A 23,513-nucleotide genomic window follows, 5' to 3' on the forward strand; every position below is an offset into this window, starting at 1 on the left:
GATTACTAGATCTACTGAAAAAACATCATGCGAGAGGAGAATCTTCTGATTTTTGGGGAGAGGAGAGCCCGAGGAATTCACAAATTTGGGGAAAAGGGGTACAGGTGGTGAGAGAGTGGCAAGGATCGGTGATGCTCAGTGGAAGAAGGGAGGCAAGAAATATGGTAGTGTTCAAAATGGTGGTGGACAGATTGAGGAGACAGGTGGAGAAGAAACTGAGAGCTTGAAGCCTGAAGTTTCGATTGTTGGTAAATTTTGAAGCCAAGTTAAACGGAAGACGTAGCAATTTGTAAGACCCTACCTTTAGCTTTAGGCGCTCAGCCTACAATTTATGAACTGACCGTCGACCCCTTTCGCCGTCAACAGCAACCAGCTTTTAATGAAACCATGAATGCAGACATTATTGCTCATCGCTCATTAATTTCCATAAAGGCAGGAAACTCATTGATCATCGCACCAACACAAAAGAGAGCACGAAATGAAGGAATACAAACACTTTGTAAACTCCGCACGTACCCCAACAGAAGATGCATGCCACGATGAGAGAGAGAGAGAGAGAGAAAAGATATACCAAAACCAAAAGTGTTTAGCAAAAATTTAACATATCATATGCTTAATCGTGCCTAAAGCAAAATCTAGATTGAAATTTACTAAGTGCTGTCAATTAACTAAGAGGGTCTATATGGGCAAAAGCTTTACTCAAGAAGAAAACCGTAAAGATAACTAGGAATCCACCACCACAGATTTCATCCCCCATCAACATGTAAGCTTCATGCGGGTATCTTCAGCCTATACAGGTACAAGGCTGTCAGCAGCTTATCTAGGAGGCGGTGGCGGGACATGGGATTTTGCAAACCCCACCCATGCAACAATCCCAACAGCAAGGATTACCCATCCAAAAATGTCATACTTGAGGTCGCTGCTCTTCTTTTTCTTGGCACTTGGCTGCGAAAAGAACAATACATAGCATTTAATTTAAAAAAAAAAATCACCAAAAGTGAAACAAAAACCTTCCATCTCAAGTCACCAAATCATCATAGTGTCTTCCTAGAATAAATCTTGGCTATTTGACGACTCATGGATGTTAGATGAAAATGGTGCAAACTGCTAGTTCCAACAGCTCTGTCTATGTTTCATTTCATCCTCCTAATCAGTCTAGAATCTTTTTCCCCAAAGATTTTATCTGCATCTTTTGTTTCCGTTTTTCCTTAGTTATCTGTTTCAAGTTGGTAAGAAGGAAGTGGAAACTCAATTACACCAAAAAGAATAGTATACATGTAAATCACATAACTGCATGCTCATCAGTATGCATTATGGCGCAAAGATACTGAAAAATGACGAAGGCATAAATGTCCCGTGCTTAAACATAAAATTGAACTCAACCACCTAATCTTTGAAAACCCATTGAAGCAAAGTAACAACTACTGCCTTGGGATTCTAACTACCACATAAAGCCACTGTTTGAGGGAAAGGTATCAAAAACCCATCAGGCCAAATAAAAGGAAGCAGATGCCTAATGCTCTAAATGAAATTCTAAAAATATCCTTTGCATTGGGATAATGGGAGTTAAGGGCCTTTAGATTACTAGAAAAATAAGGTTAATTGCCAAAGCTATCGGCATAATAACAGCAGAAATATAAGTCATATGAACAATCTACACAATACCTTTGTCCCACTTGACGTTGTAGGGGCTGTGCCCATAGCCTGTTGAAGGGAACCATGCTTGTGGATTTCCATGTGCAACTCAGGTGCCTAAATAAAGAATCAGCCGATCATCCAGAAGCATCAAAAGGACCATTTTATGGATGTCAGTAATAATACAATTTAAAAATACTTGTGAGAACAAATTTGCAAGGCAACAAGTGCAGATCTGTTTCATGCAGCAGCTAACAAGTAGTTGACCACTCGAAAAGCCTTTTTCTTTTTTTAAAATTCTGATCAGTTTCAAAACTTGCTCAAAATTTATTCTGTTAAAAACATAAATTTCACGTATCTTAGAATGTTTCTCAATTTGAGCAGTTATGATGCGTTTGGAATTGAATCATCTTTCCTTCGGGCATTGATTGCAATCTTGACTAAAAATTATTAGTGAAAAAAAGTAAATACTAATAACTAAACATCTATTAATGTGCACACAGATGTATATGCATTTCTACGAAGTGACATGCAAGACACTATGCGGACATGAAACCGCATAAGCATCTACTAGTTAATATCAGAACACAATAAAAGAATAAACCATTTTCTCAAATCATTATACGTGGCGCAAATGAAATACAAGACAAAAGAAGATCAAATGTGAGATGCAAAAAGTATGACAATTTCCAAGATGATATAGCATCATTAAATTTCAGAAACATGTGAAAGAAATCAACTTATTAGTACAAGCAAATCACGCAACTATCATTATTGACATAATTCATCAACATGAAAAGAATATCAAATCTTCGAATCCTTAAAGAAACCATAAGTTAAGAGGAGCACAAGGGTTCCTACATCAAAAGATGTTTGTTGACAAAAACTGTGTTAAGCCTAATTATGATCATAGTCATTGCTAGCCTGCTGCATTGCGCAAGACTGGTAAAATAGATCAGTAGAATAGCAAAGCATGAGAATGGAAGCAAAATGCACTTTGTGCACCATACCCCGAAGTGTCAATCTCTATTGGTGGGGAGTGTTTGGATACCAAAATTATCTCAAATAATATTTCGCTTGCATCACAAACACATTTCCCAACCTACCTTTTTATATTCCCAACTACTTTTTATCTCACATACATCACATCACAAAAAGTGCTACAGTAATTATTTCAAATAATACACTATCCAAACAAATTGTTAAGAAACATGGAGGTTCAATGAATACATTCTACATGGTACAGGTCAGTCTTTCCTATATAGCTTATACTTTGCTTAATTGCTCATTCTGCGTTCTTGAATACTATTTACTTCTTAGTTTAAAGTTTGAAGATTTACGCATTGCATTGCATATCAGTACCAGAATCGCAAAAAGATTGTAAGAGTTAAATGCACTTTCCCATACATTATACATCATGGCCCAAGGTAAAACACTATGCTACCATGCATTCTATTATAGCCATGGTAAAAGTTTCTTCCATGTAATCGAAAAGGGCACCAATTTCCCATGCAATTGCACAAGCTGTTAAAAAAAAGACAGAAAAAAGCAATAGAAAACAATATATTGCTCCTTGCATTAGGCGCAAGATGTCCCCTACTGCCTTAATTTCCTACTGGAACAAACTCAACACAACACATAACCATCTCATATATGATTGCACTCCACCAGCGTTCTATAACCATCTGCACTAACCTCTGTGATCTTTTGTCAGAATAAAAGCATTGTACACCAATAACACACAGACCAGCCATCTTTAGCTACAGAATATATCCAGCAATGACAAATTAGATAGGTCCTATGTCTCAAGCGAACCTCTTTTTGTTCCTAATTGAAAGAATGCAAAAAAACAGAGGTATCTGGTAATTAGCGGACGAAAGATTATAAAAAATGATACCTTAGCAGCAACTTCCAAGGATTTGCGATAGAGTTCATTACTTGGATCCTGCACAATGAAAACGAAGAACGCCAAAATAATTCTTACAACCCACACAAACACAACAGAGTGCAGTGTGGAGTATTTCAATACCAAACTAAAGATACCTCGGCAGCAGCTTGTTGGAAATACAAAGTTGCTCTGTCAAAATAAACCCTGGCCTCGTCTTCATCAGGAGTCAGAAATGCCTGCGAAGTATGTGCATTTCCCAAAACCCACAATGTATCGTGATTTTTGGGATTAACTTGCAAGGCCTCCTCCAACTTCGATATGGCATCTATACAATCAAATCAAGCTATCACAAAGCAAGCAAAAGGAGATGATTCAATATATAACAATATATGAACCATAATCAATTACCCGATTCAATAAAAAAGCAGCCGAACCTTCTTTTTCTCGAATAAAGTTACAGCATTCAGTTGTTATCTTTTTCCTTGCGTCACCACTATATATCGTTTAGAACCACCTTTTGTAAATTTTAACATGTGTCCTTTCTGCCTAAGGTATTACAACAAAATTTTTGTTTCTCTTCCACAGGGTATGAATTAAAAACCTAAAACTTAACAACAAGAAATAAAAGGCAGTAAAAAAAAAAAGCGCATATGGCAAATATGAGAGTACCCAGAATCATCTTCTTGGACTCAGGAACAGTCTGAAACTGAGATAACTCCAGCAGCGCCCCTCCCCATTTCGTCAGATTCTGCATCAACCAATTTAACAAATCACCACTCTTCTTTTGCTCAAAAAAATCATCTACTTATAATCATACGCGCACGCATAAATAACCTAACGTCTTTTTCTCTATTTTCCCCCTTAAAAAGATATTCATATTCGGCCAGTTATAGTTAAAGGGAAATACAAACAAAAGAAACATTAAAATATATATATCTATATATACGGACATCGGCATCGTAAGGATTTTGAGCATATTTTTCCTCTGCCTGTCTGCGAGTGCCCTCGAAATAGAGCAGCCGATCAAAATCGTTCTGCATTTCGATGATGGGGTCGTCGACTATTGATGACGTTGTCTTCCTCAAAATCTAAACAAGAAAGAAAGGGGGAAAAAAACTAGGGCGTCTCTCCTCTAAACTCCCGCTAAGAAAATCAGCTAAAGTCGTCTTCGCCGGGTGGGGAGTGGATTGGGGTTTTATTGAAGCCCTTGTTTAGTTTTGAGGGCTGTTTTGGTTTGCTTTTGTCAACAAATACCAACTGGACCATATTACCCCAGCCAATAGCCAAACTACCTAAGTACTACGAGAAGGGAAACTACCACCGGAGTTCTCTGACGTTTGTTTTTATGTCTGTTACGGTCATAGTAATTAAACCCGACCGGGATCCGGCAACAGAGGTGGATCATTGGATTGTTGATAAGTGGCCCAATCGATTCGGTCACTATATATATTTAAATATTGGGCCTGTTTGGAACCTGAGTTTTTTGGGAGTTTATCTAAAACTTTACTGTAGTACACTGTAGAAGTTTTTGAAAAAATTTGTGTAAAATTTTTTGTAAGGTGAAAATTTTTTTTGTAGAAGTTTTTAAGAGGAAAAACTTTTTTTTTCTTTTTTTCTTTTCTTTTTCTTTTTCTCTTTCTCTTTTTCTTTTTCTTTCTTTTCTTTTTCTTTTCTTTCTTCTCTTTTTCTTCTTCTTCCTTCCCTTCCCCCTTCCCCGTTACCAGCCCCCCTCCCCGCAGCAACGCAGCACCCCCTACCCCTCCCCCTCTCCCTCCCTCTGCCGTCACCCTCCCTCTCCCCTTCCCCCTCCCTTCCTTTCCCCTTCCCCTTCTTTCCCCTGCCACTCCTCTTCTCCCTCTCCCGCCACCCCCCTCTGCTCTCCACCCCTTTTCCTCCACTCTCCTTGCCACCCGCCACCCATATTCCTCCCCTCTCCCCCGCCACCCGCCACCCCTTTTTCTCTCCCGTCACCTCTTCTCCTCCCCTCTCCGCCGCCGCCCCTCTTCTCCCTCTGCCCCGCCAACCCCCTCTGCCCGTCACCTTCTTTTTCTCCTCCCCTCATCTATCCCCGTCACCCTCAGCAACCCCGTCGCCCTCGCGCGAACAGATCGCAGCTCCCCTCCCCTCCACTTTTGCGATCTGGTAATGGGACCAGATCTGGTCGTGGGAGGGGGAGGGTTGCGGGGGACACACAAAAAAAAAAGAGGAAGGCAGTCAAATTGGGTAAAGGAGGAGGATGGCAGGGAGAGGGAGAAAGGCAAAAAAAAAAAAAAAAAAAGAAAATGGCGCCGGAGGTGGTGGTGGTCGGCGACGGAGGTGGTGGACTGGGTTGGGATGGTAGAGGAAGAAGAAAGCCAAAGGGAAGGGAATTTTTTTTATGTGTGTTTTGTGTATTGTCTTGGGATGGTGGAGGAATTTGTGTGTGTTTTGTGTATTTTGAAGTGTGTAGGTAAAAAATTTTGAGAAGTTTTTTGGGTTCCTGTAGCAAAAGTTGTTAAAAAACTTGTAGGTAAAAAACTTGCCCAAAAAACTAGCTTCCAAACAGGGCCATTATATCTTATAATTTTTTTATATGATTGAAACTATAATAAATTATATCATAATAAATGTTCAATTAGTCTAATTCATTATAGAATAATTAATTCTTATAAGAATTAACAACCTATGTTTAATTAGTAATCCACCAAATTTCAAGTATAAAATTTTATCTAAGTGTAATTTTCTAGTTTATTTATAAATTTTAAGTGCAAAAGTTTATTAAGAACGATATTTAGCTTTAAAATGAAAGGTAAAATATTTATGAATTGATGAAAGGTAAAAATATTTATGAATTGTGTATTTCAATTGTGAACTAAAACTATTTATGAATTTCAATTGATTTTTTACGTCTATTTCATAAATTATAGAGTTTGGGGAATAATAAAATGTTAATAAAAGATTCCAAATAAATATTGTTTTTGAGAAATAAAATAAGAATAAGAATATAATATATAATATAAGAAGAACAAAAATACTAACAAATGAATTATTGGTTCAGTGGCGCACTCTACTTTTATGCATAAGATCCCATGTTTGAACCTTCATTGAAGCATTTACACAAAATTTTTCCTATAACAACATATGGTCTGGGTTCCTTGAAAAATCGGCCGATTCACCGAATTCATTGGTTGAACTGTTGATCCGTTAACAAATTAACAGTCTAATTGCTTGAACGGTCCAATTAAATATCCAGACCGACTTAGTTGCTGGTTGATCGGTTGAACCATCAGATCGGATTTAATAACACTGGTTACGATATTTTGGACTAAGACAAATGTCGTGTTTGATAACTCAATTCATCCTTAAAAAAAAAACTCAATTCATAATAAAAAATAAAATATTTAAATTAATTAATTGACACTTAATTTTTAGACAAAATTTACTCTTTTAATAAATGATAATATATTAACTTACCATTTAATATAAAATAAGTAACAATTTAGTGACTTAATAAATTTAAATTTCAGATTTTAATTTTATTAAACACATCCTAAAACTCACAAAACAAATACTTAAAATAGTATTAGCCAAGATTATTAAGATAGGCGAAGTTTTGGTGTGACTCAGAGCTTATGCAACAAAGAAAACAATACTCTTAATTTTGAGGTTCACCTCACTTAAATTTTTTCCCTTGTTTCTCCAATTAACTAAGACTCTGTATAGATTGGGTATTTTTGAGATATTTTTTAATTATAACAATATAGCATTTTATTGTAAATATTTATTAGGATGTTTTTTAAATTTAAAATTTTGTTGGAGTGTTTTTAAAAATTGAAAATACCACCACCGACCTATCAATGCTTTCCTTCCTTCATTCCTTTCTTTTTCCTCCTCCTCCATCATTCCCTTCACCCCTCTTCCATTCCTTTCCCTACCAAAACTTGCATCCCTCTCCATTCCTTCTTTCAATTGTTGCCAACGGTTTTGCAGTAAAAAAGAGTCATAACTAGAGGCTTGCAACCAGAAATAAATAAGGCGTAAGGTAGGAAAATGGGGGCTTGACGGGGAAGAGGGAAGGGAGAGAAAGATATGAGGGAAGAATAAGGAAAAAATGGAGGGTAGAAAGAGAAAATAGGGGAAGAAGAAGAAAAAAGGGAGACGGATGAGGAGGTAAGGAGCAGTTGTGGTGAGTGATGTTATGTAATGGTAGGAATTATGTTATTTCTTTAGATGTAACTGGAATTGTATGGATTCAGTGTTTTTAGAATTGTTTTTTTGAATGTATTACTGTGAACTCCACAAATAAAAATAGTTTTTTGGGAAAAATAGATAATCCAACTAGAGCCTAAAGTCCCGTTTGATAATTCAATTTAGTATTTAAAATTAATAGATTAAGACAAAGATGAAAATATTTTAATTATTTAAATAGCTTTAAATTGTTTAGACAAAACAATAATGCTTGAGTAATATTCACTTATCACTTACTTAACGCACAATACGTTAAAGTGTTAAAATTTCAATGGTAAACCATCTAGTACTAATAGATTTAAATTTTAGTTTTATTAAACACATCCTGAGTCAGCTGAAACAATAATGCTTGGGCTGGACTCCGTCCGGTTCAAACGTTCAACGTGTAATCTGATCCCGCATTTAAATCTTTGGGCTTTTGGGAGACGCATACAACACAAGACCCAGAAGCACCGGATGTTGGCAGTTTCTTCCATTGCCGATCGGCCAACGCGCGAAAGCAAACATGGGTTTGAGCTGCTCTCCCGGTCCCGCAAAGTATTCCTTTTCCTGTTTCTCATCGGTATTCCTATGGTTGATGCTCTCAGTTACCTGATCCGAGGGTAAAAGATCACTCAACCGACAGACAACATTAAATGTTGATCAGCAGCAGTTCATGAATTTAGCATGACACTGAGCTGTGACCATTCTAACACAAGTGTGTCCCCATCCTCACTTCAAAACCGTGAGTGACACCCTGTTGACACCAACGCCACACCTCCCGCCAAAGTCCGCCAATAACGCCTTGCTGCGTGTTCGCATTTAGCTTCCAGCGCGTGGGGGGAACCGTTAAATGATTAGCTGTTCGACGCTTTCCGAAAGAGCCAAAAAAGTCCAAACAAGGATGGCAGTGGTGTAAATAATAGCAGAACTCTTGGGCATTTTTCTCACGCCATTCAATATGAATTTGGAAAAATCTGGGTTAGCTGCTCCGCTGTCGCATCTTCCGCCGAGGACATAAGGGTGCATCTCTCTCTCTCTCTCTCTGTCTCGACTCACTCGTCCTACTTACTTTCTCTCCCTCTAGACTTTGTTCTCCTCTAGCTATGGATCCCCAAAATCTAGGGTTCTTTTAACGGCCGAATATCTTGCTCGGATCTGTTGATTAAGCCCCTGTATTTGCTCCGTTTAATCTAGTTCATCAAATTTAGAGCTTGTTTTTTATTATCTCTCCAGAGCTCTGAAGTGAGTGAAGATCTTATGGCTTTGCATGCATTTGCCAATTCTCTGTTTTGGTTGCTCAAAGTTGAAATTGCTCAAATGTTGGCTTGATTTCCCCCCCGGCATGTTAGTCCAGTTGATTTTAGGTTGCTGTTGTTTTTACGAATCCATTTGATTTAGTGACTACTTTAAGTTTGCTGTCTTTTCTTTTCTTTTTCTTTTTTTGGGTGTGAAATGTCGTTGATTATGATCAAGACGATAGCTTTACTGTTCATGAGGCATGGATGAGGATCCTGGGGTTGGGCTTAGCTTTTCGAACTGTATTCAATGGAGGTCACTACTGTTTTTTGCCTTCCCCCTGACTTGGATCAACGCAAACTCGTAGATTATTTAAAGTCTCTTCAAATTTTAAGGATATTTTGTCAATTTTATCAATTGATATAAGGAAGTACGCCTCTCTTTCTTTCTTTCTTTTCTTCTTTAAAGCACCAATGGAGCAATAATTTGAGCCCATTATTTAATTTGCTCTGTCCAGTTTTAACTGTTCAAAAAATGAATTTCTTTTCTTTGTGATTGAGGAACAAGGAGCGTTTTTTAGTACATTATTAGAGTAATGATGTGTATTTTTTCCCCTTTCGACGTAATTTACCAGCGGCCAGCTCTACTGCGCATTCTATTGATATGCGGGGTGAAAGAAAATGTGATTTGTGGGTGTTGTTTCCGTTTGCTGCTTATAGCCTTTCAGTTTTCAATTGATTTACATTTTACTGAGTGTGATTGACATCCACTTGCTTTTATGTTGGCATGATAAAATTTTTTTGGTCAATCAACTAGGCCTTTCATGTAAGTTATTAGCTTCTTTCTTTTGACCTTTCACCGAAAAAACGCATTTGCTATTTTCTGTTTCTTGCTGTATGTTGTGAGTTTGGGCCCCTTTCTTATGGTCTTTCAAGTGCCACTTTCAAGGTGTTCTTTCTAGAATTTTCATCAGTGCATAACTGATAATATCTGCTTATTTATTGGGTGCATAATTGTATTCTAGATTCTGCAGCATGGAGAGTATGCATAGCTATTGGCAATTGGGTGATGAGCTTCGAGGACAAGCTAAAGTCTCAGAGGATCATAAATGGTTAATGGCTGCTTCGAAGTTGGCTGAACAGACTAGGTTAAAGGGTGAGCGACGGAATAATCTTGATCTCTCAAAGGGCTCAGCTGAAATCAGGCCTAGGGATAATTTTGGGTTTCAAGAAGACAACAAGTTTGAGAGTCTTAACTTCACCATGTTGAATTTGGACATGAAAATGAATGAGAGTTTGAGCAGAAGCCCCATGGGAAATGGTGTATACAATATGAATCCTTTGTATCAGAAGCCTGGTGCCAATGGTATGGGAAATTTATCTGTTAGCAAATATATCACAAACAGCGGCAGCAAGGACCATAACAACAACATCAACAACGAAAGCATCAATGCAAACAATGCAGTTGACAAAAGATTCAAGACATTGCCTGCTGCTGAGACACTTCCAAGGAATGAGGTTCTAGGTGGATACATCTTTGTCTGCAACAATGACACGATGCAAGAAGATTTAAAGAGACAGCTGTTTGGTAATTAAGCATTTCTTGCTGTTTTAGAATTACATAAACTAACTTCTTGGGACGCTGTTAGTTTATTTGTAGGACTCCTGGAATATTGGATGTTTTCTGTATGTAGATTCAAGAATTCCAACTTCCAAGTCGGTTTATCAATACTAGTACTTTTGTTTTTTGTAACGTGGGGCATGCAAAATGTTCATATATGCATACTGCAATTAATTCCAATACTTTGCTTTTTTCCATTGTTGTATTTAACCATGGATTCAGGAGTAACATGAGCTGTCCATATTGAGCTGTTGTTTCATGCCATATCTCATATGGAGAGTTGTTAAGTTTTGAAAAGATGATTCTGTCTTTAAGAGGCGCATTTTTCTTTTCTACCTGATGATCCCATATAAACCTATTGTTACTCCTTTTCTATTAGGTTTACCACCAAGGTACAGAGACTCCGTGAGGGCAATTACCCCAGGCCTACCACTGTTTCTCTATAATTATACCACTCATCAGTTGCATGGTATATTTGAGGTATTTCACTATCCCTTTTTTTAAAAAAAAAAAATATATATATGTCTGTCCTTTGGCATGTAAGTTATACTGAGCAATGTACTATGGTCTCTCTTGTGGATGTTGCTTTTTCGTTATAGGTTCCGAATTTGAGTTTATTTGTATGGCATCTTTTATTGCTAGGACTAATTCATATATCTTCTGAACTATTAAGTTAATTACCTTTTTTTTTTTTTTTGGCTTGGCGTTTGACATCATCATTTTTGGTAGGGTTGTCAATTGTTGATTAATGAATTATCTGAATGAGGTAGCTTTTTTTAATGTGTGATTTTTTTTTTTTAAATCTTTTTTTGCATATGGGGTGGTTGTGGGAAGGGACTAGGGGAATTGTGACAATTAAACCCTGATTGTTTGACAAGAAACAATCTTGACCGTTAAGCTCTATTTGATTCTCAAAGTTCACTAAGGATAGCTTTTGGTATTCTGATTCTGCACTTCTCTTTGATTGTAATTGTGTGATTTTAACATGTATTGTCTGTATCCAAGTGCACATGAATCAGGATTTTATTTTCTTTGCAACTGGCGCTTACTATGCTTTTAATCTTTTAGTTAGAGAGAACTTCTCACAATTGCTTTTGGAAATTTTGTCTGTGCAGGCAGCTACTTTTGGTGGTTCCAACATAGATCCTACTGCCTGGGAAGATAAAAAATGTAAAGGGGAGTCAAGGTTTCCTGCTCAGGTGAAGCACTGATATAATATATGTATCAGTATCCGTTTACTTTTTGGTGGTAGGTAGGTGTTTCTTGTTTTGTTTGTCAACTAAGTGTTCATGGGGTTTAGGTGCGTATCCATACAAGGAAAGTGTGTAAACCTTTGGAGGAGGATGCTTTTAGGCCAGTCTTGCATCATTATGATGGTCCCAAGTTTCGCCTTGAGTTGTCCATACCTGAGGTATGATATTCTATGTTGCAACTTGCAAGGTTTCCTGATATGCCCTGAAAATGACATTGCTCGATTTTGGTGGCAATGCAGACTCTCGACTTGCTAGACCTCTGTGAGCAAGCTGGTGTCTGAAACTCATAGAGCCTTGTTGGACGTGTATTGGCTACTTGGTAGCGTGGTTGTGAATTGTAGGATCGCGGTGCATGTAATCAGTGCTTTCCACAGATTTTCCAAAGAGCGCAAGCTCCGGGGCATTTCTGTTTGTGAGATGTTTCTGGGAGTAGATTGGGTTATGAGTGGCCAAATAAGCGTAATACTTTTGGAAGATATTTTATGTGTAGCTTAAAAGAGTTCAGTTGTGTGATGCTTGTAGGATGATATGTACTGCCATTGTTGGAAGATGATTATGTAATATTAGTAGCGTTAGTTTATTTGTGTTTTATGAGATGTCCTTGGCCATATTCCTGCCGTTAAGAGGGATTTTGGGCACGTTTGACCATCCTCCTTGTTGACTTGCACGGAATTCGTCGTTTGGTATTTAATCCTAATAATCTATATTTGTTTGGATTGTAAGTTATTTGGGATATTTTTACTGTAGCATTTTTTGTGATGTGATGTATGTGAAATAAAAAGATAATTGGGAAGATAAAAAGGTGTATTGAAAATTGTAATGATGATGTAAGCAAATAAAATTGAAAAAATAATGCTCAATCCAAACAAACCTTATAGGTATTTAGGAATGGATTTTTAGCAGAAACTCTCTCAATAGTTTTTAAACTTCTTATTTTTTTTTTCTAGATTTTTGTATTTATTTTAATACATAAAATGTAGTGGGTTATAACCCACTTTATCACTAATCAAATTTAAATTTAAAATATTCTCACTATCTCTTAACTCACCCTACAACCACTCCTACATCATTCCACGTTTTCCCCTATATTTCCTCCCACGTTTCCCACTCCAATTAAAAGTACTCCAAACATAGCATGGTAAATACCTGAAAGCTATCCCATCCTGGTACCAGAACTCTGGTGCTCTTCTTAGTACGCATCACACTTTTTTTGTTGAACCTTCGGCAGACGTCAGGAAGCGGCAGTGACTACCTTTCAGTAAGTGACCCTGCTCATTTAGCTATTGATTAGTATTATTGTGTTATTTTAACTTTGCCCCACTTATCTGCTATCCCAAATTCAAGTTGTCCTATTATTTAATATATTAAAATTTTTCACGCAAAATTTGTAGGGAACTCATCTAAAGTTTCCTCACCCTCTCTCTCAGTTTCTTATTTGTTTTTGGTTATCTATTGATTTTGTAAATGTATTGATTTTGTTTCTTTTGTGAGCAGTAATGGAAGATATTATGTGCAGAGACTTCAACAGAAATCAATCTTCTTGCGGAGAATTAGAAGTATATTCTTGCCGGCTTAATTTTTCAGGTTGGTTCCCTCTGCCCCTCTGCCCCTCTGCCTTTTAAGTATGTTTTGCTTTTGCTTTGCTTTTTGTCATGAATGATATTGCATTGATTTTCTGATCATCCTTTATTTCTGAAAACTTTTTACAAAATCCTATGAACGGAACAATAAGCAAACAACCATTCAAAGGAACTGGGCTATGAGTATCTTCCTATGAACGGTTGTGTTGTTTAGTGGAGGATCGATGTTTAAAAAAAAAAAAGAAAATAGTACAAGAGGTAAGATGTTTAGTCATTATCTTTGTAGCATCTCTGTTAAATAGGAAAATTTCGAATAAAAATTGATGAGAGGAATGTTGAAGTTGATTTTCTTCCTTTTGCTAAATAAAATACGTCAGTGACTAACTAATAACTACCATGTTGAAAAATGACTTTTAATTTTCTCAAAGCATAGAATTCTGGTATTGGGTGGCAAAAAAATACTTATGTTAAAAAGTGAACGTGTTGCAAGAAATATTTGAAAGTTCTGTAAGAAAATACCAATTTATTCAAAGTTATTAACTTTGCACGTGAAAACTATGCGAGTTTTAAGTATCTTAATGACATAAAGCCTTGCCATTACAAAAAAAAAAAGAACAAAAAAAAAAATCTAAGACATATGACTCCTTATTGCTTTAAATACAAGGAATGAAATTTATATGACCAATAATAAAAAAAAAAGAATTTGCTTTTAGTCATGAATGATATTGCATTGATTTTCTGATCGTCCATTATTTTTGAAAACTTTTTACAAAATCCTATAAACGGTTGTTTGCTTATTGTTACACCGTAAAGCAAAGATACTCAATAGTGGGATAAAGTATAAACACAAAATCACAAGCACATGCTCCAAAAGACCCATTAAATGCATGATTTATGCATCTACCATGCTGTTGCTACTCAAACAGCATCAATTTAGCGAAAATGGAAAGTGGAAGCGATGTGTGTGAAGAACGAAATTGTAAAGTTTAACTGCACTTATTGTTCATGATAAGACACAAACTCGAACCATCAGAGTAGGGCCTATTAAACCTCTACCAATTAACCAACGTGATCTTCTGGAATCTCATTTTTAGGCCTGCAATAGCCTCACTCATTAAAGCTGCTTGGCAATGTACTTGAAGGCCTTGTTTTTTCAATCATATTTAAACTTCACTTGGAAGTCAAATTACAACCTTCTTGATCTCATGTTTCTTTAATTCGAGACACAACATCAGGAAACGTTGAAAATTCATCTTGCATAGCAATAACTCTTACGTGAAGAGGATCAGAAGAGACTAAAGAATTCAGATACCAGTGTAGCAGTTATTGCATTAAGATTGATACAAAAGGAGTAGTAACAATTATGAGCATACCTGATCTAGAAATGCACCTTTTTGGTTTGCTTGAATTCAGCTTGAAACTGTCGGCTGTTCTTATGCAGACGCTATTGACAAAACGACTAGCCATTTCTTCCAGGTTCTGAATTCTTCAATATCGGCAAGCATTAGAACAGTCTTAAAAGGCAGATAGTGTTTTTTTTTTTGAAATGAAGTCCTCGATAGCACATAGATTTTGTTTCAAAGTAAAGTTGGACAAAAAAAAGTTAATCATTTAATTTAATTGAATAGACATTAAGTTATATGGTATTTGATCCCATTAATCCAATATGACCATATTTGACTTCTTTAGTATATCAAGCAGCATGCCAATTGTAACGTAATAATAAGAAAAAAAAAAGCAGATGCTGAAAATGAAGTTATGAAATTACTTTAGAACTAGTGTGAATACCCGTGCTACGCACGGTGCCTATATTATTAAAAAAAATTACAATCTATGGAAGAATTTAAAAATAGTAAAATATTATAATCACGGGCATATGAAAGTATATTTAAAAAAATGAAACTTTGTAACAATAGTTCAATATATGATAAAAACATCTCCATTATTTATAAACGATCATTTCGATGAAGGTTGGATCCTGAAAAAAAAATAGAAATCTATATCATAAATTGAACGACATAAGGGTCCAATTAAATATAATTGAATATTTAATTTGATAAGTAAATGAAATGCATACAGACATTTTGCCTTTGATTTGATAATCTTCTACGAAGGTGTGAACATTCTTCACACCAGTCAACTCTGAGTACGAACGCCAGTATTGGGGGTTTAATTAATTCTGTTGTTTTTTGTGGAGTTCACACTATAAATGAGAATGCACGATTTTTGCATGAATTAATGTGTTGGTCGAACAATGCACCTCCATTTTTCTGACAATTAAAAGCATACATAGTTCAAAATTATCTTTTGTTTTAGTCAGTTTGTAAATAATATTGTGTAAAAAAATATACATATAAATAATGTATACCTTTGTTTTTAAATCTCTAAGATAAGAAGCATCACAACGAAACATGAATCGTGCATGCCTGTCTTGAAGAGCGAAGTATAGTACCGAAACTTGTAAACAATGGAAACAACAATTATATTATAATATTGAAAATATTAGTAATAATTGAAATTACAATGAAAATGTCAATATTCAAAGAATAAATAGTACCGAAACTTCTATTTTGATACATAAGATTACTGTCCATAAGATTACACCTAAAAAGTATATTAATTTTTAGGTGCCATTGTCTCATATGTTCTCGTAAGCAATGTTTTGCAAGATTCTTAGGTGCCATTGTCTCATATGTTTTTGCAAGAATTATTTTTTGAATCTATTCCTTTTTTTTTTTTTTTTTGCTCTTTCTCTCGATCGTCAACATTTTTGTCTTGCACGATTCCTACTTTCCACAGTAAAATTACAGCATAATCCAGATTTAAGCAGCCCAAGGACATGTAATGCAGTAAGACACAAAATCTACCAAAAAAAAAAAAAGCCAAAACACAAAAAACGAACCTACCCGTTAGTAGTAATCTCTTAATGTCAACCTTCAGAACATCTTATTTCAAAGAAACGAAAAAACTCCAAAGATCACAACTCATAATTAATAGTACTACTATTTTGCGTGAGTAGAATTAACAGTTTGGGGGAAAACCTACATAAGTCACATCATGAGCACAACTCATGATATGATCAGTTTTTCAGCCATAATGTGGGATGTAGTATACTTTTGGGAATTACTCATTATCTTTGTCAAATTTAAAGGGCTATAGTGAAGCACTTTAAGCATGATCTTCCACCAAAAACTTCTGCAATAAATGCAAACTGCATTCCTTGTTCAGTATAATGTTTCAGTTAATTCACATTACCTTACTTTTATATTTTTTTCAAAAGAAAAAAAAAGAATGTTACATTAGTCCCTCATCAGTTTCCCAAGCTATTTGTCTCTAAGTCTGAATAGTCACTCGAGGTGACTGGAGAAAATATCTTAATCTCCATTTTTGTTCTAAACTTTTAGCGCTTTGTGCGTAGAAATAATAGCATTAATGGGAAGACATTTAATGAAAAAATAACGTTTTCCCTAATCAAAGCTATGACCATGTTCTGGGACTAATATGATTAATTACTAATACAATGAGAACTATATGTCTAAATGCCTAAACTCACATAAAAGCCATAGTACCATACTTTGTTGATTGAGCCAGCAAGGATTAGTATGGAAACAACAATAATATTACAATATTGAGAATATTATTTATAATTGAAAATACAATGAAAATATCAATATTAAAAGAATAAATAGTACCGAAACTTCTAATTTGATTGGCGCGGCGTTTGAGTCGGTGTAGTCGAGATTTTATCCATCGTAGTTGATGTGAGATTTCTCTTTCGTCGACGCAAAGTTGTTGGAACTATTCCAATTCTTGTGCAGGACCGTTGTGGCGTCCTTTTCGTTTTGTTAGCAGATGTTTCCTCCATTGCAATCTTGCGAGTTTGAAATTCAGGCATTGTTGACATGCCTGTAAACGGCCATGTTCCATTATGAAGTTAATTTGAGAGGTTCGAGAAGGAAGTTGATTGGAAGGGTTTTAAGAGTAATTCCCAAAAGTAGTACCAAGTATATTGTTGCTTCGTGGCAGTTGGAAAAGATCATGTGCTATCTTCAATTCCGTTGAATTATGGGCTATCTTTATTCTGGTCAATGCTCTTCAACTCACTGGAAAATGGGAATCAGTAGTGGTACTACAACCATCTGACGCACGGGTAAGTGGAAACAGTTTTAATGTAAGTGGAAGTTAAATTTTTGTTTGAGAGAATGTGGGAGTGTTAGAGTTTTAACGTAAGTGGAAGTTAAATTTTTGTTTGAGGGGACGTGGGAGTGTTAGTTGAAGTTAACTCCTTATTTGAGGGAAACGTGGGGATGTATACAACCATCTGACGCACGGGTAAGTGGAAACAGTTTTAATGTAAGTGGAAGTTAAATTTTTGTTTGAGGGAACGTGGGAGTGTTAGAGTTTTAACGTAAGTGGAAGTTAAATTTTTGTTTGAGGGGACGTGGGAGTGTTAGTTGAAGTTAACTCCTTATTTGAGGGAAACGTGGGGATGTAATGTGCCCATGATATTTTTTACGAAATAAGATAAATGTGAAATGCTAGGAAAATAGAATTGAGAGTGGGAAGGGTTGTGGAGGCTTGTTCCTAAAAATCCCTTCTCAAATTTATATAGATATAGATTTTTCAGAACTTTTAACAAGGTCAAATATGTTAAAATTAAAATGGTGAACAAATAAAGGTGAAAATACTTACAAAGTTATTTTTGGGTCCCCTCCTCTTCAAATTTATTTAAAAAATATTTTTTTTTTGCGGACGGGTTAATTTCATTCAAACCCTGAAAAGTTGGAAAAAAAAATCGAAGTCCTTAGATTAGAAAAATTATCACCCAGAGATTTATTTTAATTTCTACTCCAACTTTGCTTACTATTAAAAGAACAAATATTGAAAAGAAATTGCCAAAGAAGGCTTTTAAATTCAAAGTATGTAATGTTATCATGTTGAAAGAGTATGTTTCCTTTTTTTTTTAAAAAAAAAAATGATTAAAAGTACGTGAAATTATTAAAAGAATATATTTGGAACTCCATCTCTTAATTCTCTTTTCTTTACCTATGTAAGGGATAGAGTTTCTTCTAACTTGAAAAATAAAAAAAAGCGCTGAATTATGTTTTAATAAAATTTCTAGATTTTTTGTAGGGTCAAATTGCAATGCAACCTTTCACCTTGACGCTTTTAGAAAAGAAGATAACAAAGATTGAAAAACCCGAGGGATGCTGCAAAATTCAAGAAAAAGGTCTTTAAAAAAAAAGAAATAAAGAAAGAAAAATTCAAGATTTGTTAAACAATAAACTATTGTTGAACAGATATTATATTTAAATTTTATTGGTTCAATTTTTTCACCTTTATTTGTTCACCATGTTATTTTTTTCAATAATATCAGTACCGTACGTAGCACGGGTATTCACACTAATAACACAGTATTGATCTGTCTCAGATTTGCAGGGGAAGGTTATCACATGTTGATTTTTGGGTTTATCCATGAAGCAGTTATGATTTAAAAGAATATCAAGTTCTTTAAAGAGGGGTAATCGGTTCTCGTGTGAGTTATAGGATTTCGGAAATCACGATATGGTGAATTCCAACTGCTAATCTATCTGTGGACCGCTTTGCTTCTGAAGTCGATGGCTGGATGCATACCGTTGTCGATTCACGCATTATTTGGCAAAATTGCACTATCCAAGCACACTGAGTACTACTGTTACCTGCTCTTTTTCGACTCAGGGAGGTCAGGGTCCAACCCCTGCATCCCATAAATTTGCCACAATATGTGGCTGGTCTTAATTGACCATCTCCCTTTACCCCTTCTCCTAGATTAGGCTAGATAGGGTTATAGGACATCTATCGTTGCAGGCAAAAAAAAAAAAAAAAAAAAAGAGTAGATTGACACGCATTTTGGTAAAACAGTTTTGGAGTACACATTCGAATTTGATTACCGCATTTTCTATCGCAACGAATCTTCTGTCACATGTCCTGTGTCATTCTCAGTTCTACTTTTTATTATATTGCTATTTCTCCTACATAAGCATTATGTTTTAGTTCTTTTTTGTTTTCTTAAGATCCAATAACTATTAATTGAGTAATCTATATCTATATAAATTTGAGAAGGAATTTTTAGCAACAAGCCTCTACGTATCTTCCCACTACCAATTCCATTTTTCTAGCATTTCACATTTAATTTAATTTATAAAATATATTCCTCTCAACTTCCACATCTACTCTTCACATTTGAAATTGTTGGTTACCTTTTAAAAACATTTCATTTCAAATTGTTGGTTAATATGCATGTTATCCTATTTGAACTTCAACCCATCACGTTTCCGACTGTCTTGCGGTATTTATGATTCTACAACAATTAAAACTTCTATAAGACCATAAGAAAAGATAACAAATATAACATATTTACATGCTTTCTTATTAATTTAAATAAGTAAGATTATTTACACTCTATTTTTGTTATTCACACTTCAATAAATAGAAGGTAACTGGGAGGTTTCGAGGATGCAGTAGAATTGGGGAGTTGGAAGTTTTGCAGTGCAGCTTCAGAACAGAAATCCTTCCAGAAATGAAAGGGGATAGTCGATACATGGTGAAGTTGAAGGATTTGAGCAGCTTTGCACATCGTAAAGTTAATCTTGTGGGCCTTGTGGTTGAGTTCTCCGTTCCCAGGAGGACCAACGGGACTGGTGGGGTTCTTTCTTCTGTATTTGTGTGGGGTTTTTTCTTCTTCTTTGATATATGTACATAAAATGATATTAAGCAGAGGTGGCTGGGTTTGAACTTGTAATTGGCAGATTATTGTACGGTTCTGAAGATCATAGACCAATCTCAACAAACTCCAGAGGTGACTGTTAATGTGTTCATGAGAAACATTGATGGGCTTCCCCACCTTCGTTCCCACAAAGATATCATCCTCCTCTGCAGTTTCAAGGTATAGTGCTACAACTAAGTTGCTAGGTTTTAACAGGCGAATAAAACTGCTTGGTGAATAACCTCATATTTTGATCCCGCCTCTTCTTCTTTCATTTCTTTTCGCAAATACAGGTGGAATTCTATAACCAAAATTATACTGCTGTTTACGACCACAAGGCCTCCTCTTTTGCGCTGTTTGACGGGAGAATTACAAATGACTTCACGCCATATCAAGTTTCTCCGTCATTTTACTCTCTACATTCTGATAAACATTTTGTTAGACGTATGAGGAATTGGTCCCAGATTACTCCTTTTGATGCTGGTATTTACAAAACCGGAGTTCTTGTTTTTACATCTTCACTTTTCGAGTTTCAAACTGTTTTGGCCTTTGCTGTCGCCTGTCAGCATGCTCACGTTTGCTGGTTGAATTGAAACAATTTGCTCTGACCTAGACTTGCTTACTATCTGTGTTTTTATTGTTTGTAAGTTGTAACAACGCATCCATCTTCTCAGGGAGCCTACAGTTGCTTACCCAGTGTACAACTTAATTTTTGCTTTCCAAACATATATATTTTTTTAAAAAAATCTTCCTATTAATTTTTGATCCGTGATTATGCTGAAAATTCTAGAATCTATATGTTACGAACTCATAAAAGACGCAAATCATCTCGAGATCTCGAAATGCCTCAGGAAAGAACTGCATGGCAGCTTTACATTTTGCAATTACTTGCTTTCCGAATCTTAAAATGTGCTTGGGTCAACCAGTATCCTTTCTATGAATATAAACGTCTTTCCAATTGTATGATGCTGGATGACATATCTAGAGATTCCATCTCTTAATATCTGTTTGACATTCAAGTTTACTCTGATGACTTAAGGAACCAGTGATTATGCTGTGCTGCTGAAAGATATCAAAGGGCATGAATTTATTGATCTTGTGTGCATGGTAATTTATAATATAAATTTGTTTCCTTTGCTATGGAATTTTTAACAATATCGTTTTTTTAAACTTCTAATTGTTTGGATTGAAGGTTCTCCATCTGTGTGAAATATCTAATGACAAATGGATGCTATTTGTGTGGGATGGAACTGATGCTCCCGCCCTTCACTTAGAAAAAGAGTAAGTTTTTGCCACCGTCACTTCATGTTAAATGTTCCTGGTGATCTCACTGCATAACGCCTTAAAGCAGAGTGAAATGCCAAAAGAACAAACTTAAAATCTAAGAAGAATGTTTGTTCGCCCTCTTCTCTATAATTTTCTATATTTCCATGGCGTTACTCTAAACTCTCAAGTGTTTAAAATTGTACCTAGATGTTTTCATCATATGTGAGCTACTAATAACGTTACTACTGGTTGAAAAAGTTGCGAATAAGTGCAGATAAGATTCAAACTGGAATGCAGTAACCCTATTCCCTCCATCACGGCTTCATGACAAAACAAACAAACTGAATAGAGCAGGAAAAAAAAAAGGAAAGGAAGTAAGAGTGAAAGAAGAAAAAAAGGAAGTAGCTGAAAGGAATTCCTGCCATTTGGTGATGTTTAGTTTAATTCATTCATAAACATAAGTAATAAAAGAAGCTTTTTGGTAACTCCCATTGGTATGGAAATTCATGTTTGGTATTTTTGTTGATGCATTGAGCTTTTATCCTGTATAAACCTGTCCTGCTTTATAATTGGCAGTCAGTTTCATTTTTAAATTCTTTTTACCACAAGGTTTCAATTTGGGGTAATCTCATTGAAAGGCAAAACTAAAAGCAGGGCCTAATGGCATATGTATTGCAGGGTTGGAGCTGACAAGTTGCCTTTACAATTGGAGCAAACTGGTTTGCCTCCAAATGTTTTAAATAATTTCCCTCGTCTTGGCACTGTATTGAGGGTTATGATTGATGAAAAATACGAGCATTTTGGTAACCATTTCAAAATTGTAAGAGATTGGGTTAGAATCCGTAATCTTCACTGCAGGACTGTTTCGGGCTTGTGGGAAGGTGTTTTGACTCCTCAAACCAAAATTCGACACTTGTCCAGGAATGACAATAGTGTTGTTGGACATTTGAGGTATCTCCTATTGTTGTTAATTCTGAGAAATGTCAATCAAAGGTGCTCAAGATTTTTCGTTTTCCATATGGTAGAAGTTGCTTTGTTTGCAGTTATTGAGCTTCACTATATTATTCCTGTGGGTCTCGTGAGGCAGGGACTATAAGGAGAGAATTGCACGACAAGGTTGCTTGCCTTCCTGTATTAGTCCCACATCTAATTTTTTGACTGGTATTTCATGTTATTTCCATTTCCCTAGTATTAAAAAGTTTTAGCAGTTATGATGCACTTATTATGCAAAGCGATAGGACGATATCTTGGCATTGAAATTATTTATTTTTTCTCAGAGGTACCAAATTTTGAGCAAGCTCGTTGTACTACATTAATGGAACTTCTCACGTCACCTCTGGTGATTTTATTTTATTTTTCTGTACCATGATTATCATTTTACTGTGTTTGACTAGACGTACCTTTTAACTTTGGAATTTCCAGCAAATGCTGTCTGTGCACTTTTGTAGTGAAACTGAAGCTCATTTCCTTGTGCAGGTTCGTGGTATGTTCAAGTGTGTCGTCCGTTTCCTAGCAGTTCTTCCGGCAGAAGTTGAATGCTTCAGATCGCCCACTGGCAGCTATAGGATGAGAATTACCCTGGAGGATCCTACAGCAAGAATACATGCACTTCTGCAAAGTGGAGATGCGGTAGGATTAGTTTCTTTTCTTATGCTTTGAAATACTTAGCTATTTAAATCACATTTCAATTTATTCTGGGGAATTCCGCGTTTTTGAGTTGGCCAGGATGAATTCTTTGGTGATGAGCTAGACATTGATGCACTTGCTGTCAAGATGAACAGATTGCTCGGCATGTCTGAATCAGATAACACATGGCGGAATCCTCCATGGAGTGTATGTTGTATTGGATTTCATTCCTCGAATGAAAATGATCTTTGGGGAAGTAGGCACTTTCATATATGTAACACTAGACTTGTTACGTGATACTATAACTGCATTTAAGGATAGCCAGTCATTAGGGTTTTGAATCATACTCTAGAGTCTAGACTAAAGGGTTTGCTCCTGCAATAGATGTAGTGGTTATTATGTATTGTTTGATTGTCCAGCATTCGATTTACTCGTGGCCTTTGAATGATTCCTCT

The 23,513-nt window shown here is 35.8% G+C and overlaps 3 protein-coding genes across 10 annotated transcripts; 2 read left to right on the forward strand and 1 right to left on the reverse strand.

The window, feature by feature from the left end:
- Positions 1-568: 568 nt before the first annotated feature.
- Positions 569-4,861, reverse strand: LOC113722892 (mitochondrial import receptor subunit TOM20). The gene is made up of 6 exons (XM_027246118.2): positions 4,474-4,861; positions 4,193-4,271; positions 3,679-3,848; positions 3,533-3,580; positions 1,666-1,752; positions 569-945 (listed from the first exon to the last, which is right to left on the reverse strand). Exons 1-6 carry the CDS (start codon positions 4,561-4,563, stop codon positions 817-819), a joined length of 603 nt encoding a protein of 200 aa, XP_027101919.1. The 5' UTR covers positions 4,564-4,861; the 3' UTR covers positions 569-816.
- A 3,751-nt stretch (positions 4,862-8,612) lies between these two features.
- On the forward strand, positions 8,613-12,567 carry LOC113722893 (B2 protein). 7 transcript variants are annotated; one of them, XM_072059084.1, is made up of 6 exons: positions 8,613-8,752; positions 9,993-10,555; positions 10,968-11,068; positions 11,704-11,787; positions 11,889-11,999; positions 12,081-12,567. In XM_072059084.1, the coding sequence occupies exons 2-6, from the start codon at positions 10,003-10,005 to the stop codon at positions 12,120-12,122; spliced, it is 891 nt and encodes a 296-aa protein (XP_071915185.1). In that variant the 5' UTR covers positions 8,613-8,752; positions 9,993-10,002; the 3' UTR covers positions 12,123-12,567. The 7 variants fall into 7 exon arrangements, with proteins under 7 accessions (XP_071915185.1, XP_071915188.1, XP_071915184.1 ...); XM_072059087.1 differs by having other exon boundaries at positions 8,616-8,752; positions 10,002-10,555; XM_072059083.1 differs by having other exon boundaries at positions 8,736-8,974.
- A 768-nt stretch (positions 12,568-13,335) lies between these two features.
- Positions 13,336-23,506, forward strand: LOC113722894 (protection of telomeres protein 1b). Of its 2 annotated transcripts, none has more exons than XM_027246120.2 (11): positions 13,336-13,425; positions 19,894-20,101; positions 20,210-20,346; positions 20,460-20,649; positions 21,206-21,273; positions 21,359-21,447; positions 22,111-22,383; positions 22,520-22,593; positions 22,710-22,771; positions 22,909-23,061; positions 23,158-23,506. In XM_027246120.2, exons 2-11 carry the CDS (start codon positions 19,981-19,983, stop codon positions 23,353-23,355), a joined length of 1,365 nt encoding a protein of 454 aa, XP_027101921.1. In that variant the 5' UTR covers positions 13,336-13,425; positions 19,894-19,980; the 3' UTR covers positions 23,356-23,506. The 2 variants fall into 2 exon arrangements, with proteins under 2 accessions (XP_027101921.1, XP_071915176.1); XM_072059075.1 differs by having other exon boundaries at positions 22,520-22,548.
- The last annotated feature ends 7 nt before the right edge of the window (positions 23,507-23,513 follow it).

Source organism: Coffea arabica, chromosome 7e (genome assembly GCF_036785885.1).
Source record: "Coffea arabica cultivar ET-39 chromosome 7e, Coffea Arabica ET-39 HiFi, whole genome shotgun sequence".
Taxonomy (NCBI): domain Eukaryota; kingdom Viridiplantae; phylum Streptophyta; class Magnoliopsida; order Gentianales; family Rubiaceae; genus Coffea; species Coffea arabica.

Coding starts and splice junctions, on each gene's coding strand:
- LOC113722894 (XM_027246120.2), top strand. CDS start 19,981: ATGAAAGGGGATAGTCGATACATGGTGAAGTTGAAGGATTTGAGCAGC. Junction 22,772..22,908: donor AACTTCTCACGTCACCTCTG/GTGATTTTATTT, acceptor TTCCTTGTGCAG/GTTCGTGGTATGTTCAAGTG. Junction 23,062..23,157: donor TTCTGCAAAGTGGAGATGCG/GTAGGATTAGTT, acceptor TGAGTTGGCCAG/GATGAATTCTTTGGTGATGA.
- LOC113722893 (XM_072059082.1), top strand. CDS start 9,000: ATGCATTTGCCAATTCTCTGTTTTGGTTGCTCAAAGTTGAAATTGCTC. Junction 10,556..10,967: donor TTTAAAGAGACAGCTGTTTG/GTAATTAAGCAT, acceptor CTTTTCTATTAG/GTTTACCACCAAGGTACAGA. Junction 12,000..12,080: donor TTGAGTTGTCCATACCTGAG/GTATGATATTCT, acceptor GTGGCAATGCAG/ACTCTCGACTTGCTAGACCT.
- LOC113722892 (XM_027246118.2), bottom strand. CDS start 4,563: ATGCAGAACGATTTTGATCGGCTGCTCTATTTCGAGGGCACTCGCAGA. Junction 4,272..4,473: donor AAAATCCTTACGATGCCGAT/GTCCGTATATAT, acceptor TGGTTGATGCAG/AATCTGACGAAATGGGGAGG. Junction 3,581..3,678: donor TCCAACAAGCTGCTGCCGAG/GTATCTTTAGTT, acceptor TTCATTGTGCAG/GATCCAAGTAATGAACTCTA.